This window comes from Miniopterus schreibersii (assembly GCF_964146895.1).
Source record: "Miniopterus schreibersii genome assembly, chromosome: 22".
In the NCBI taxonomy this organism is placed as follows: Eukaryota; Metazoa; Chordata; class Mammalia; order Chiroptera; family Miniopteridae; genus Miniopterus; species Miniopterus schreibersii.
Genome location: NC_138124.1, coordinates 5,490,996 through 5,504,886, shown reverse-complemented (window position 1 = coordinate 5,504,886; position 13,891 = coordinate 5,490,996). Strand labels below are relative to the sequence as shown.

The 13,891-nt window shown below is 42.8% G+C and overlaps 1 protein-coding gene across 1 annotated transcript in view; it reads right to left on the bottom strand.

Moving 5' to 3' along the window:
* The window catches only part of IREB2 (iron responsive element binding protein 2), a 37,306-nt gene extending 25,841 nt beyond the window's left edge, over positions 1 to 11,465 (bottom strand). Inside the window, exons 1-3 of the mRNA XM_081124772.1 lie at positions 11,273 to 11,465; positions 9,968 to 10,057; positions 707 to 872 (exon numbers count right to left, since the gene is read on the bottom strand). Coding sequence (XP_080980898.1) covers positions 707 to 872; positions 9,968 to 10,057; positions 11,273 to 11,291 — 275 coding nt within the window. The 5' untranslated portion in view covers positions 11,292 to 11,465. The remainder of the gene's footprint in view (positions 1 to 706; positions 873 to 9,967; positions 10,058 to 11,272) is intronic.
* Positions 11,466 to 13,891: the final 2,426 nt, after the last annotated feature.

The following is a 13,891-nucleotide window of genomic DNA, read 5'->3' as shown; positions in this document are numbered from 1 at the left end:
GTTTGTCTAGCTAACTCCTACTCCTGCAAAACTCAGCTAAAGGTGACCTTTTCTAACAATTAATCCCTGACACCCAGGTCAGGTAAAGTCTTTCAAGAAGACTTCGGGTTTTATTCTATGTGTGATGGAAGCCAACTGGTCTACAAGGAAATGATATAATCTTGATTAACATTTTCATCTACTATGAAAAGACTATAGGTTGCAAGTACGCAAGCAAGGATACCAGTTAAGAGACAATTTCGGTTGTAGTCCAGGCAAGAGAGAAAGGCTAGAATCAGGGTGACAGTGGTGGAGGCGGATACATTTCAAAGGTAGAGCTGACAGAACTTGCTGACAGACTGGATTACATGAAGGAAAGAGAGGAATCAAGGGTAACTCTTAGATTTTGCCCTAAACAAATGGGAGACTATGGTGCCATTCACTGTGACAGAAAAAGCCTGGGAAGGAATGGGTGCAGTGGGCAGGCCATCAAGTTTGATATGAAGTCTGAAAAGCCTATTAGGTAGGTGGAGATGACAAGTAGGCAGGTAAACAAAAGTAATTTTGAAATAAATGGTAAAAGAAACAAGAGACTACTTTTTAAAGAATTGCTTCAGTTTAGAAAGGACAATTTTTATAAAATTTATAAGCTAATATTAAAAATTAAAATCACGGAATTTCACAAAGGAAAACTGAAAATTCTCTCATGAAGGGGTCTATCACTCACGTGAAATCTTGAAGAAGTACACGGGCAGGGAAAAAGGGCACTTCAACATTGCTCCGTTTGGTTTTCCAGTCTAAAATGTTCATAACATCTTCCTCTTTCATTAAAAAGCCATCACAGTTTCTCACAGCAGCTTCCAACAGGACCCGTATTGAGTAAGGCAGAACATCTGGTTCAAGAGAAAATATTATTATTAAGAAAAGTCCTAACTATGTATTACAAAGGTTTAGATAACAAAAAGTTCAAGACACAAATGCACTATTTTCTCAACTTAAAAAACTTTTTAGTCTAGGAAACATAAAATAAAACACCATTCATGTTAACACACCAGGATTTCTATAAATTGGATGTTCCTATATGTAAAAGCCAGGGCCCTGAAAAAGCTGAAACAAAACCTTCACATGAGCATTGTGTTGATTTGTGCACATAAGACTGACAAGTACAAAATAACATTCGGGAAAGACAAAGAAATATTGAAAGCCACAGAAAAAGTTGAATTAAATACAATAACCCTTTAAGGCAAACATGGGTTAAACTGTGTAAAAATCTTCAACAGATCCAAAAGATTTCCATCAAAAAAGGTTTAAGTTGAAGAGTAAACCAGGGTGCTTGGATGAGTAAAATTCATTTCATGAAAACCATCTTTCACTCTTGATGACTGGTGTTACCACAAGAATCACATTTCAGTATTAAAAAATTTTTAACCATATTTAACTCTCACACCAGGGAAGACTGATTATTCAGCGCAGGGCTGGCTGAGTAAATGCAACCCACAGGATGGAAGACTGTGGAACTGTTTAAAGGAATGAAGACCTGTGCCTGCTGACGAGTGATGAACAGGACGTATCAGGAGGAAAACTGGTGCAAAACACTGCTTACAACGTGTGCCTTTTCAGTAAGAAAGGGAGTTTTAAAGAGTACAATACATATTATCATATATTAAGTATATAATTTTAAATATATTCAGTATTAAAAATATACTCCCCCCCCGAAAGAACAATGAAAGGATAAACTGACAATCACAGCATATATTCCACACTATTCTGGCTGTACCTTCCTAGCAGGGCATGCACTAAGGACAAAAAGACTCGGGCATTAACACTGATACTGTCATTTTGAAATTGTCATATACACAGGGTGGGGCAAAAGTAGGTTTACAGTTGTGAGTATGCGGACAGCTTATTCTTGTATTATTATGTATTAGTTATTGTATTATTTTCCATATGAACAACATAAACCTACTTTTATCCCACCTGTATAACGAGAAGAAAGCAGGAAGTACTTTTGTTACTATGTCCTGGAACCAAGATTTTCAAGAGTAATGATGTACAAGTGAGAAATCAGAGTGGCCAAGCTAAAAAAAGACAACACAAAAAACCTGACATTTCAGTTGGAATCATGGCTACAAACTTAGGATTTATTTTTCTCTACCTTAAAAATATATTTCCTAGCTGTGTTCAGTGAAAATGCCTGAAACAATGATAATCCACTAGTAATAACCCCCTAACAATTCAGCTTGCTTGTTTCTAAACACTGTTTCTTTCCATTTGGAGAGATGGCCAGCCGCACTTAGGGAAGGGTATGCACAGAGCGAGCCTGGACCATCTCATGTCAGAAACCAAACAAGTCATCAAAGGCTAATGGGGACACTAATGGGTCAATGTGGGCATCAAAATGAATGATGACTGTAATTCACTGAAATATATCATGTATAAAAATAGCCCTTAGGTTCATAATGACTCTAAAAAACCCTTCATCGATCATGAATGCAAGTTGCTAGAGCAACTCATTACCCCAAAATCTGACAAATAAAGGGGGAAAGTCAATCATTAATCCTGTCTCTCCTGATTTCAAGTAATGAAATAGTTTAGAGAAAGTTCCTCATTATAGAAGAATTACAGCTAATAAATGTAGAAGAGTTGATATAATTAGAAAATCACAACATGCAACCCCTAACGAAGTCATGGATCTAGACCCTGATTATAAGTGGGGGCTAAAATCATTAGGTGATACGTGACTGGGAGCTTCTGATGGATGGACCAAGCTGATAAAAACCACAGCCACTTAGCATCACCGAAAGTGGGACGCTGTGGACACCATGTACCTCTGGATCGAACAGCAAACACAAGCACACCAACTATGAAGTGTTATTGCAAAAACAAATACATACACAAGTAAACCTGAATCTAATCAAACATCCACCTGTTATGTCCAGTCAGCAGGAAATACAGGGACAGTGTATCAGTAAAATGAAACTACAAAAAAGCAATCAGAAAAACCCAGAATAAAAAACCTGACTTTCTCAACATAGAATGGTATGGAAAAGGAGAGGAGGGATAGTACAGACTTTTCAAAGCCTTAAAAGATTAACAGCCAAATGCTATGTGTGATCATGTTTGGATACTGTCAACAAACCAACTGTAGAAATGTAAATTTGAGATAACCGGAAAAATACAAATATGGTCTGCTTTTATATCACATTAAGGAATTACTATTAATTGTTAGGTATAATAAAGGCACTGAGATTATGGGTGTTTTTTAAGCCTTTTCAAACATCAGAAATGTACACTGAAGTATATTTACAGGTTTAAAAATGGAATATGTGGAACAAGATTGGCAAAATGTTGATAAGTGACAAATACATGGTGGGTTATTGTATTATTGTCTCCCTACTTTTGTACTTGAAAATTCTAACACACAAATTAAAGATGAATAAAGTTGTGAGTAAAGAAAATAAAGGACATAATCAGAGGTACTAGAATCAAAGCCTGTATTTGCTATTTACTATAAAGTGCGACTATATGGAAGGGACTCAAGATGCTGCATTTTCTCATTTGAAATGGGGATGCCAGCTACCTAACAGGGAGTGAAGAGTATCTTACCTCGTCACTCACCCAGCACACTAAAACCCTCAGATATACTATGACCAATAGTAGGTATTAAATATTAGTTTCCACCCTTACCTCAATCAGAAAAAATGAAGTCCCCCAAACCAAGAAGATTTATAGGGGTAAAATTTTTTTTATAGACTATTTGGAAATAATGAGAAGAAAAATATCCCAGAGACAAATATACAAGGTTAACTCTGTATCTGGTTATTCTGGAAAGACAATTCAGAAATATTTTTGTTATAGAGTATCTTCATGATCAGATTTCTAGTAAAATATGGTAACATAAACACCTGCAATTATCTCTACTCCTTCCTGAAACCCACTAAAATAATAGTAAAGAAATAAAAAAGTTATAAACCCATAGGGACAGGAGAAGCAAAACTAACAAAATTTTGGGAAACCCTGCTGCGTGACTGGCAATGGGCTGAGCAGGGTATAGAGAAACGCAATTAGAAACAAAGACAGGAACCGAAATGAGGAGAGGGAGAAGGTAGATGGCAAGGAAACAATGCCTTCAAAATTCTAAGTGAAATAATTTCCAACCTAGAAATTCATAGCCAGGCAAACTAACAACTAATCACAGGCAGCTAGCTACTGGAGGATACATTGTGTAAGACAAGCAGGTAAATGGAGAACAGAAGACCATGGAATCCAGGCCACAGTCTAACACGAGGGAGCAGAGGCTCCTCGAGGACGCGGCTGTGCGAGCCGAGTGCAATCAGGCCGGGATGGGGCAGCAGACCAAGTCCAGATGGGGCGCTGCCAAGAGAAGGGAAATGTTAATTGATAGATTACCTGATTATACTGGGAGGGTTCAGTTCTTTCGGATATGAATTATTGATGAGGACATAGAAAACTAAGCAAATGAAAAAAGGCAATCATTAATTCCAAGAAAAAATACAAAGTTGTAAGGGAAATGAGATACAATCACCTACTGCATGGATTGGCTGAGAATATTTATTCGTAATAGCATAAGCACTAAATACTGACTTAACCGAAAATTACGGGAACTATTCCAGAACGAGGCACATGGGGTATATGGAGGAGAGAAAAGTATATTCTCACTTTCCACACAAGAAAGTATTGTCTAAAATTGGAAACTCAAGAAATAACTGTATAAACAAAGCTGTTTAATAATATAGAAGAAATTACCAAAAGAAATAGCCAAAAGAATTGAAAAACAGTATTCTCTTCAGAGTAGAAATAGGAGGTAGGTAAGGGACTATGTTAGTAGGTTTTAACTCTATTATTTAAAAAAATAATTAAATATTAAATTAAGAATTATGAGAAAAAGGTGAATCACAAATGTTAACAGAACATTTTGTGTTTAAGGAGCACTATCATGCCTGGCCAGTGTGGCTCAGCGGTTTACAGTCAACCAATGAATCAAGAGGTCACTGGTTCAATTCCCGGTCAGGGCACATGCCCGGGGTTGAAGGGTTGAGGGGTTGAGGGCTTGATCCCAAGGTAGGGGGTGTGCAGGAGGCAGCTGATTGATGCTTCTCTTATTGATGTTTCTATCTCTCTATCCCTCCCCTTCCTCTTTCTCTAAAATCAATAAAAACATATTTTTTTTAAAAAAAGCACTAACTTTTACAAATTTGTCTCAATCCATAACTACCTCAAGGAAAGATACAAATCTGTAAGAACCCCTCCCCTCAAACAAAAACCCCTACAGAGTTGTTATTTCTCTATGTGGCAGCCTCCAGGACACCAGTAATCCCAGGTCCTGACAGTCATGCCATGTGACTGTCTACACTGCAGATGGGCTGTCTGTGTGACCAATGGAGTATGGCAGAGGACAGTGTGTGAGGCTGAGGCTGATTATAAAACGCATCCTCACTCTCGAAGAGGCTGGCAGCCTTTGTGAAGACAACCCAGCAGCACAGGGAAGAGGCACTCGAGGAACAAAACTAATGCCTCTATCCAACGGTGAGCACCACGCCAGCCTCCCAACGCTGCCTCGGAGGCAGATCCTCCAGCCCAGTCAGGCCTTCAGATGACTGCAGCCCCAACATCTTTCCAATCAGTGCCCACAGCACCAGTGCTGGCCCCTGCGTCCCCTGCTTGCCCAGCAACCCAGACCAGCTCTGGTCAGGTCACACCAGCCAACTTTTCTGCTATTCAGTGGGCTAAGCCGTACCTTCTCCTGAGGTCAGAACCCCTTCCAACTTTGTCCTTTGGGTAGTCTCCACCAGCCCCAAGTGCCATGTCGTTTCCTTACATCTTACAATTACAGTCCCCTTATTTGCTGGGTCATATTCCAGGACCCCCAGTGGATGCCTGAAACCACCAGATAGTACCTAATCCTGGAGGGACTATGTTTTTTCCAATATATACATACATATGATAAAGGTTTATCTATAAATAAGGCAATTTCACAGGTTCATTCTTACCACAGACCTTAGTAACCTCAACATACGATTGTTCTTTCCTTAAGATGAAAACTTTCACTTTTCACATAAAGAAAGCACTTCATGGCATCTCTTTGGCGCGTCCAAATTGCCAGCATCACTACTACTGTGCTTTGGGACCGTTATAAAGTAAGGTGAACTCAACAGAAGCACTGCGACACTGGGACAGTCGATCTGGTGACTGAGACGACTACTCAGTGACTAAAGGGTGGGAGCACAGACAGCGTGGAGACACTGGATAGAGGGACTATTCACATCCCGGAAGGAACGGAGCAGGATGGAGCAAAATTTCATCACTACTCATAACAGCACACAACCTAAAACTTATGAATTGTTTATTTCCAAAATTTTCCATTTAGTATTTCTGGGCTGCAATTGACTGTGGGTAACTGAAACCGCACATAAAGGGGGACTACTGTACTCTTTCATCAGTTAATAATCATTTATGTTAAACTTCCTCTGTTGTATCTCATGATGGGAGACTGCTACAGCTAAAGTGCTGTACTTACATACTTTCCGTTCACGTCCCCATTACTAAATTGTGTGCTTTCCTCAGCACAAAGATGCTACCTCAGCCATCTTTCATTTGCCATAAATGTTAACTGACTGAATTAAAGTATTGAGGAGAGAGTCATGCACCAAGTAGAAAACTGCACTGGATTAATTCTGCCTCTCCTAACCAGGAATTTCTAGAATTCTAAGAATCCGGAAAGCTAATCCTCTAACGACAGATAATCAAAAAGACATGTGGGAACCAGGACAAGCTGGTAACTTAAAACTGGAAAAGTATAATAGTTCGTGTTATCACACTTCTGAAATGAGCTGATAACAATAGATATCCTTTTGGTCAACTGCTTGGTGGAGGAAAATCCAACAGGTGGCTGGGGCTCTGGAAACAGATGCCAAGCTGCCACTGCACATGCAGGCAGCTGAGAAGGCAGGTCCCGGCCTCCGGGGCTGCAGATCCTGCTCTTCAAGGCTAAAAGGCTGCTACTGAGGTTAGGCAACACAGCACCGCGCAGGACAGAGGTCACAAACTGCTGGCCTGATGACGTTTTCTTTGTTCTGCACCGCATTTTAACATTTAAAATGTAACTGCCAACTGAAAATCCAGAAATTTTTCACATATCAGAACATTTTACAACACATTGACGTCACATTTCTGCTGAAACTGAGTAGCCTTACCCTTCATGTTTGCCACAGTTATGACCAGGGCCATTCCCCTGGTTTGCGTTGCCCTGTGGTCCTCATGCACACAGGACAGCAACCCCTGGGAGTATAGGTTTTACAAGCAGAGGCTTCAGAGGAAGAGCTTTGTTCAAGTTTCTCCTCCACCATGGAGGAGGTAATGGCACCTGGTAGTGGGACCCTAGTCAAGTAGATCAGAGCTTATCTTACAAGATGAATATAGTAAATAATCAATAAACACAGGCAGCTTTACTACTCCTATTACTAATCTGGGAAACAGAATGGTATTAAGGGGGAAAGCGTACTGGTCTAAAATCAGAAGATATGAGTCTAAGACCACATTCTTCACTTAGAAGATATGTAACTTTAGGCAAATTACTTAGATTCTTAGTTTCACTCTCCTCATTTCTATTAAGTGGAGATAGGATTGTCTTCCCTGCCTTTCACAAAGCAATGCAGTGAAGACAAATAGATACTGTACAAGGGTTTTGTGGAAATTCCTATAGATGGAGAAATCACATATAGCAACAGACACCTGACAAGCCCAGACAAATCAGATTAATATAGTAGGTGGAAAAGTCTTAACTGGCTGGTGAGCCAATCATAATATACAAAGAATGGCCAGCAATGGCTATGTTGGGCGTTATCCCAAAAGAGTAAATGGGCTGTAGGTAGAAGACTAGAGAGCAGATATTCAAAGATTCAGGGATAAAGCAGAACACTCTGGCTTAGAAACTCTGGTTCCCATGAGGCGTGACTGTGCTTTCTTCCTGTCTTTGGATGTCAGCAAACTGCAACAACTTCTTTACTTGAGCACTGAGTTAAATGAGTTTTTGTTCCTTATATTCAAGAGTAAAGACTGGAACAGGTGATATACAGTAAAAGTATAAAAAGAAAAGCACTTGTTGAGGGTGGAGGGAACACCACACTTTCAACCCAACAATTCTATAAGCTTGCATCAAAACTTAAATATTACACATGCACAGCAACTTTACTTATAAATAGGAAGATGTTGGCAATAACCTCAATATTCAAACATCTGCTAACTAAACCCAGAGGCATTCACAAAGGAAACACTGCAGCGATGAGAAGCAGTACAGGTACCTATTTCTAATAGCTTATGCTCCCTGACTCAGGAGATCCCGATTATCAAGGGATACCTGCATTTAGTGGCATGGAAAGATGCTCATGATATGTTAAAAAGCATTACAGAAGAGCACTTACCTTTTGTTAAAAGCAGCACATTTACATGTGTTAGTACCTACACATAAAAATGAGTTGGTTTTCTGCGTTGCCTGTAATGTTCTTGTCTTTTTGTGATTCTCAAACCCAATCTAATTTCTTATAAACCATAAAAATGTTCCAAAAAAATTAAAGATTTTCTTTCAGATTCGAAAGCCAAGTTCTGGGTCTACTATAGAACTAATCAGTGCTGTGGTTAAAAAAAACAAGAAATTAGGAAGGGATAAAAGAAAGGGCAAGGGAGATGACCTGAAATAAAGAGAAGATGAAACAAAGCCAGCTAACGGGCCAACCACCCAAAAGCACTCACTCTAAAATGTTTCACTACAGCCGGGACAGTCTCTTCACTATCTCCCCCATTAACTCAACATCACTGATGTTCCCACCGTGCTGTTCAATCTCATTTCCTGGGTGCTGATTGTCCTCTGTGACCCCTCTATTTAACATCAACTTAAGTCCCAGTTACTTCAGAAAAGCCTCTCTTACCAGGTGACAGTGATTTCTCCCCTCCTTGGAAAAAGGTCTATTTTCAAATTCAAAGATCTAGTTGAGAGAATCACCCAAAATTTCTGAGGTTGTAGTCAGTTGTACTAGAATACCAGACAGGCAGTCCCACATCACTAAAAAGGCAATCACTGTGGTGAACTGTTTGTGTTTGAATGGCAACAGAATTCTAAGACAAGGATCTTCTAAGATACTCTAAAACATCGAAATCCTCTCACAATGTGTGAGAAAATACTGCTAGTGGCTGTCTAGAATATTCCAGCCCATCAAAATCCACCGAGAAAAAAAAGTAACAAAAGTATCTTAAATAATGTAAGAAGCAAAAAGGACAAGATAAAGAAAAGCTCCCTCCAAAACTGACTACAATATATCTGACATTTATCTTTTCAAGTCACTTTTACTAAAAAGTCTGACAATCATCATCACTCTTCCAAGCAGGTCTTCCCTTCACTGGCCCGACTGAGAAAGTCACTCAACTGTCAATAAAGTCAAGACTTCCATCCAATACCCTGGGGTTCAGCCAAGTTCACTCTTCTGAAACTTCAGTGAACGGCTGGACCCTGATCAAGTGCCTGCAAAGGTCTGCCAAAGTGTTGGTGTACAGACCAGGCAAACCAAGGCTAGTCCCCAAAAAGAACTCTAATCGCAGGCCCTACTGATGATTGCTATGCAAAGGATGGCAGACAACGAATTATGGGCATCAGTCACTTGAAAAATTAAAGCGTACAATTAATAGCTACAGAATATCATCGGCCAGGTTTTTAAAATTGCATTAGTAGTTTCTTTGGATTAAAAAAAATCATTGCTTAATTAATGTAGATTTTTAAATGAAAAGTTAAGGTATGACCTTTTATCTTTCTCAAATAAAAGTTCTCCCAAGAGTTTTTAAAATGTTAGAGATATGTGTAGTTGTACCTGTTATAACATGGTGGAAATGGACTTCAATTTTTTTCAGCTCAGCTTGACAAATGCATTTTTTTACTATTAGAAACTAAAGAAGCCCAAGAAAATTTAAGCAACATTACCATACTTGGTGCCTCCAAGTTTAGGTACATTGAAGAACTTCTTGCGTGAACTGTCATTTAATGTTTCAATAAGGTACTCAAAGGTGTATCCTGGAAAAGAAAATAAACTTTCATTAAACACAGCTACAAAGTAACTTACTCAAAGTGAAAATATCTGGCAATCAACTTTAGCCAATAGAATTTTCTGCAATGATAAAAATGTGTATTTGCCCTGTGCAATTAACCATATGACTTACTAAGCACTTGAAATGTGGCTACAGCGACTGAGGAACTGGATTTTTAAATTTTTAATTAATTTTAATCTGTCTAGTATCCACTGAATTGGGACAGTCCAGTTCTCAACCATGATTCTTAGCAAGTAAAAACTGGTAATAGAATTAAGTGCAAATTGTGATAACAAATACCTGGAAAGAGACAATGAGGATGATTTAAATGATGTATAGGCACGTTTGGGGAAAACATGTCCTGAATATTTCATAAGTACAGACAGCAATTTGAGAACGCCACAATTATGTTACAGGGAATGATTTAAAAAAAAAAAAAAAAAAAAAAGAATCAAAACGCAAGATTTGGGTAAAGCATTCAACAACATGACAAGATCAAAACCCAACCGAACCCAACACTTAACAGGTGTGACCTCAATATTGGTCTGGAGTTCGAAGGTAAAAGTGAGCAACAAAACATTCAAGTAAATGGGCAGATTCTCCCCAAATGAGACGGGTCTTTCTGGTTTTGCACGAATCGAAGCTGACCCTGCGAAGTCTGGGACCTCCGGGTCCGGACGTTCTCGGGGAGGGCCGGGAGGCGGCCTCGAGGGAAGGCACCTTTCGGCCCTTTGTGAGGACTCGGCGGTGGGTGCCCAGGACCCTAGGCATGGCGGGGCCCTGGGTCCGAGACGGAGACCAGCACAGCCCGCTGGCAGAACCTGCGGCGCCTTCCGCTCCTTAGGGTCGGGACGGCGCGGGGGACGCGGAGGAGGCCCGGCGCTGCAGTACGTGGTCCGGGGGCTGTCCCACCGACGCCCGGCCTTGACCGCCTCCCACTCCGCTTCCAGGGGCCAAGAGGCCGGGAGGGGGCCGGAGACCCTGCCCCCGCCCTACTGTGGAACCGACGGGCCTCCCAGACCCTAACGGGGCTCGGGGCCGGAGGGGCCCGGGCGGGGGTGGGCCCGGAGGGCAGGCCCGGGAAGCGACCCGAACCCAAGGCCCGCGCGCCGGCCAGTCGACTCCAGAACAGAGAAGCAGGGACCCGGCGCCGGGCTGAGCTCCTGCAGCTGCCAGACCCCAGGCGGCAGACGGAACTGACCTGCACTTGGGGCGTCCATGGCCGGAGACCATATTAGCCCGCGGAGATGGGCCGCGGGGAAGGAGGGGCGACCGGGCGGGGAAGGAGAGGAAAGCGGCCGCCTAGCCGGGAGGAAGGAAGGGCGCAGTCTCGCGCAAACACCGCGAGAGCCGCAGAGCCGGCCCGAACCCGTGATCGCGAGATTTACCGCCCAGCTCTCGCGAAATCTCCAGACAAGGAAACAAAGAAAGAGCGGGGGCGGAGCTAGAGGACAGGCGGTTCTCGCGCGATCCTCGCGCCGGGAGGCGTGTGGTGGGCGGCCTCAGCGTGGCCCGCTTCGCGATCCGTTACTCGATGCAGCGCCGGGGTTCCCGTGGGGGCTCTGAGGTGGGTGGGGTGTGCGCGGCGGGGTGGGTGGGGCGGGGGCGGGTCTCTTCGCTTCCCTTGGTGATGGCCAGGGTTCGCTTGTGCTGCTTGGCCTCCACGCGCGTGCCCGGGACGCGATGGCGGCGGGTGGGCGTGCAGGGGGCCTCGGCTCGCTGGACCCAGCGCACCCCCTGCGCTGCTGCAGCCTGTGTGTCTCCGCTGCCTGCTCTTTCCCGGGGTCGGGTCACCGGGCTTCTGTCTCAGTCCCCCCGCTGGCTGGCTGGCTCCCCGGTCCCCCCGCCCGCTTCATCTCCCGCGTGCTCCCCCTCCCCTTGCCCCCTGCCCTCCCGTCCGCCTCCCTCCCATCCCGGTCCTTACTCCACTCACTGTCCCCTTGTTGAGAGATACCCTTACATCGGCTTCTGTGACCGCAGACCATTGGTGTTCTGTCCCTGCCCCTAAGGGCGCGCCACCTCAGTCCCCTCTGCAGGCCTGCTCCTCTCTGCCCAGCTTAGTGCACCGGGTGCTGAATGCACCCGGGGCTCTGGCCTTGCACCTCCTCTCCCCAGGTCCCTGCTCCTTCAGCCTTAAATTCTTCACCATGTTATCCCTAAGAACGTGAAAATCTCTTACATAACCATGGTGTGATGATCAAATTCGGGAAACTTAACATTGCTACAGTAATAGTATCAAACTTATAATACATATTCAATTTTTGCCAGTTTCGCCAATATTGTCCTTTGTAGAAACTTTCCGCCCAATCCAGAATCTAATTCAGGGTCGATCAATGCATTGGCTGTCTTGTCTCGTTAGTCTCTTTATAATCTGGAACAATTCCTCTGCCCTTCATTTTCTTTAATGACATTGACATGTTTGAAGAGTACCAACCTGTTGATTTGCAGCATGCCCTTAAAAAAAATGTTGTTATTGATTTTTTTTTTTTTTTTTTTTTAGAGAGAGGGAGAGGGAGAGAGAAACATCCATGAGAAACATTGATTGGCTGCCTCCTGCACGCCCCCTACTGGTGATCAAGCCTGCAACCTGGGCATGTGCCCTGACTGGGAATAGAACTTCTTGGTGCATAGAACAATCAATGCTCAACCGAGCCACACCAGCCCAGCTGCAGCATGCCCTTTAATTTGGGCTTGCCTGATTGTTTCTTCATGATTAAATTTAGATTGTCTGTTTTTGGCAGAATGCTACATAAATGATGCTGTGTACTTTTTAGTGCCTCATATCTGGAGGCAGGGGAATTCCCTCGTTGGTAAGTGAGCCATCTCTTAATCTAAAATTGGAGCCCCAGGGAGTCTTGTTCAGTGGTTAGAGTATCTGCCTAGTAGTGAAGGGTCCCTGGTTGGATTCTGGCCAAGGGCAGTATGTCAATTGCAGGCTCTATCCCTGGCCCTGGACTGGGCATGTGCAGGAGATGACTAATCGATATATCTTTCTCACATTGATATATCTTTCTCACATCGATGTTTCTCTCTCTCTCTCTCTCTCTATCATCTCTCTCCCTTCCACTCTCTGAAAAGCAATGGAAAAAATATCCTCAGGTGAGAATTGAAAAATAAAACTGGAGCAGGGTTTCAAGCTGGAGTTTGTGGGACTCTAGAGCCCACATTCTTACCCGTCCACAGCTTTGTGGTTAGACGTCTCAGGTATCACAAGGGGTGGGTGGAGGCACCTACACCTTTCTAAAGCTCAGCATGGCCTCTCAGTGGCTAAACCCTGAGTGCTGCCATGTTCTTCCAGTCTGTTTTAATTCTACACAAGGCAACCCTAATTGGTATTGATAGTTCCCAAATACCATATCTTAAAAAAATCAAAACCACAATAAACAAGGACAGTTTCCAAATACCGTATCTTAAAAAAATCAGAACCTTAATAAACAAGGACACCTGCCATTCCACAGGAGCCACTGCCGAGCCTGGTCCTAGGTGAAGTGAGAGGAGTTGGCTGCTGACCCTCAACACATGAAGTCAAAGGGAACCATTGTACACCCAAAGCTGGTAACCGTGCGTTCTGCCCATCTGGTCAAGTGGAATGCAGCTAAGAGGTTTTTCCTTTTAGCAGATAAGAATAGGCCACACTTGAAAAGTTCTCAGAAACTCACGTGAAATCCCAGTTTGTTGCCAGCAAGTGAGATTAAGAAGGTCAGTGCAGGCTTGCAGTGCAGAAGAATATGCCTGGAACTGTGATAAGATAGAAGAGAAATAGAAAAGACTCATATTTCCTTTCCTAAGAGGAAAAGATTCACCGTCAGTAAAATGACAT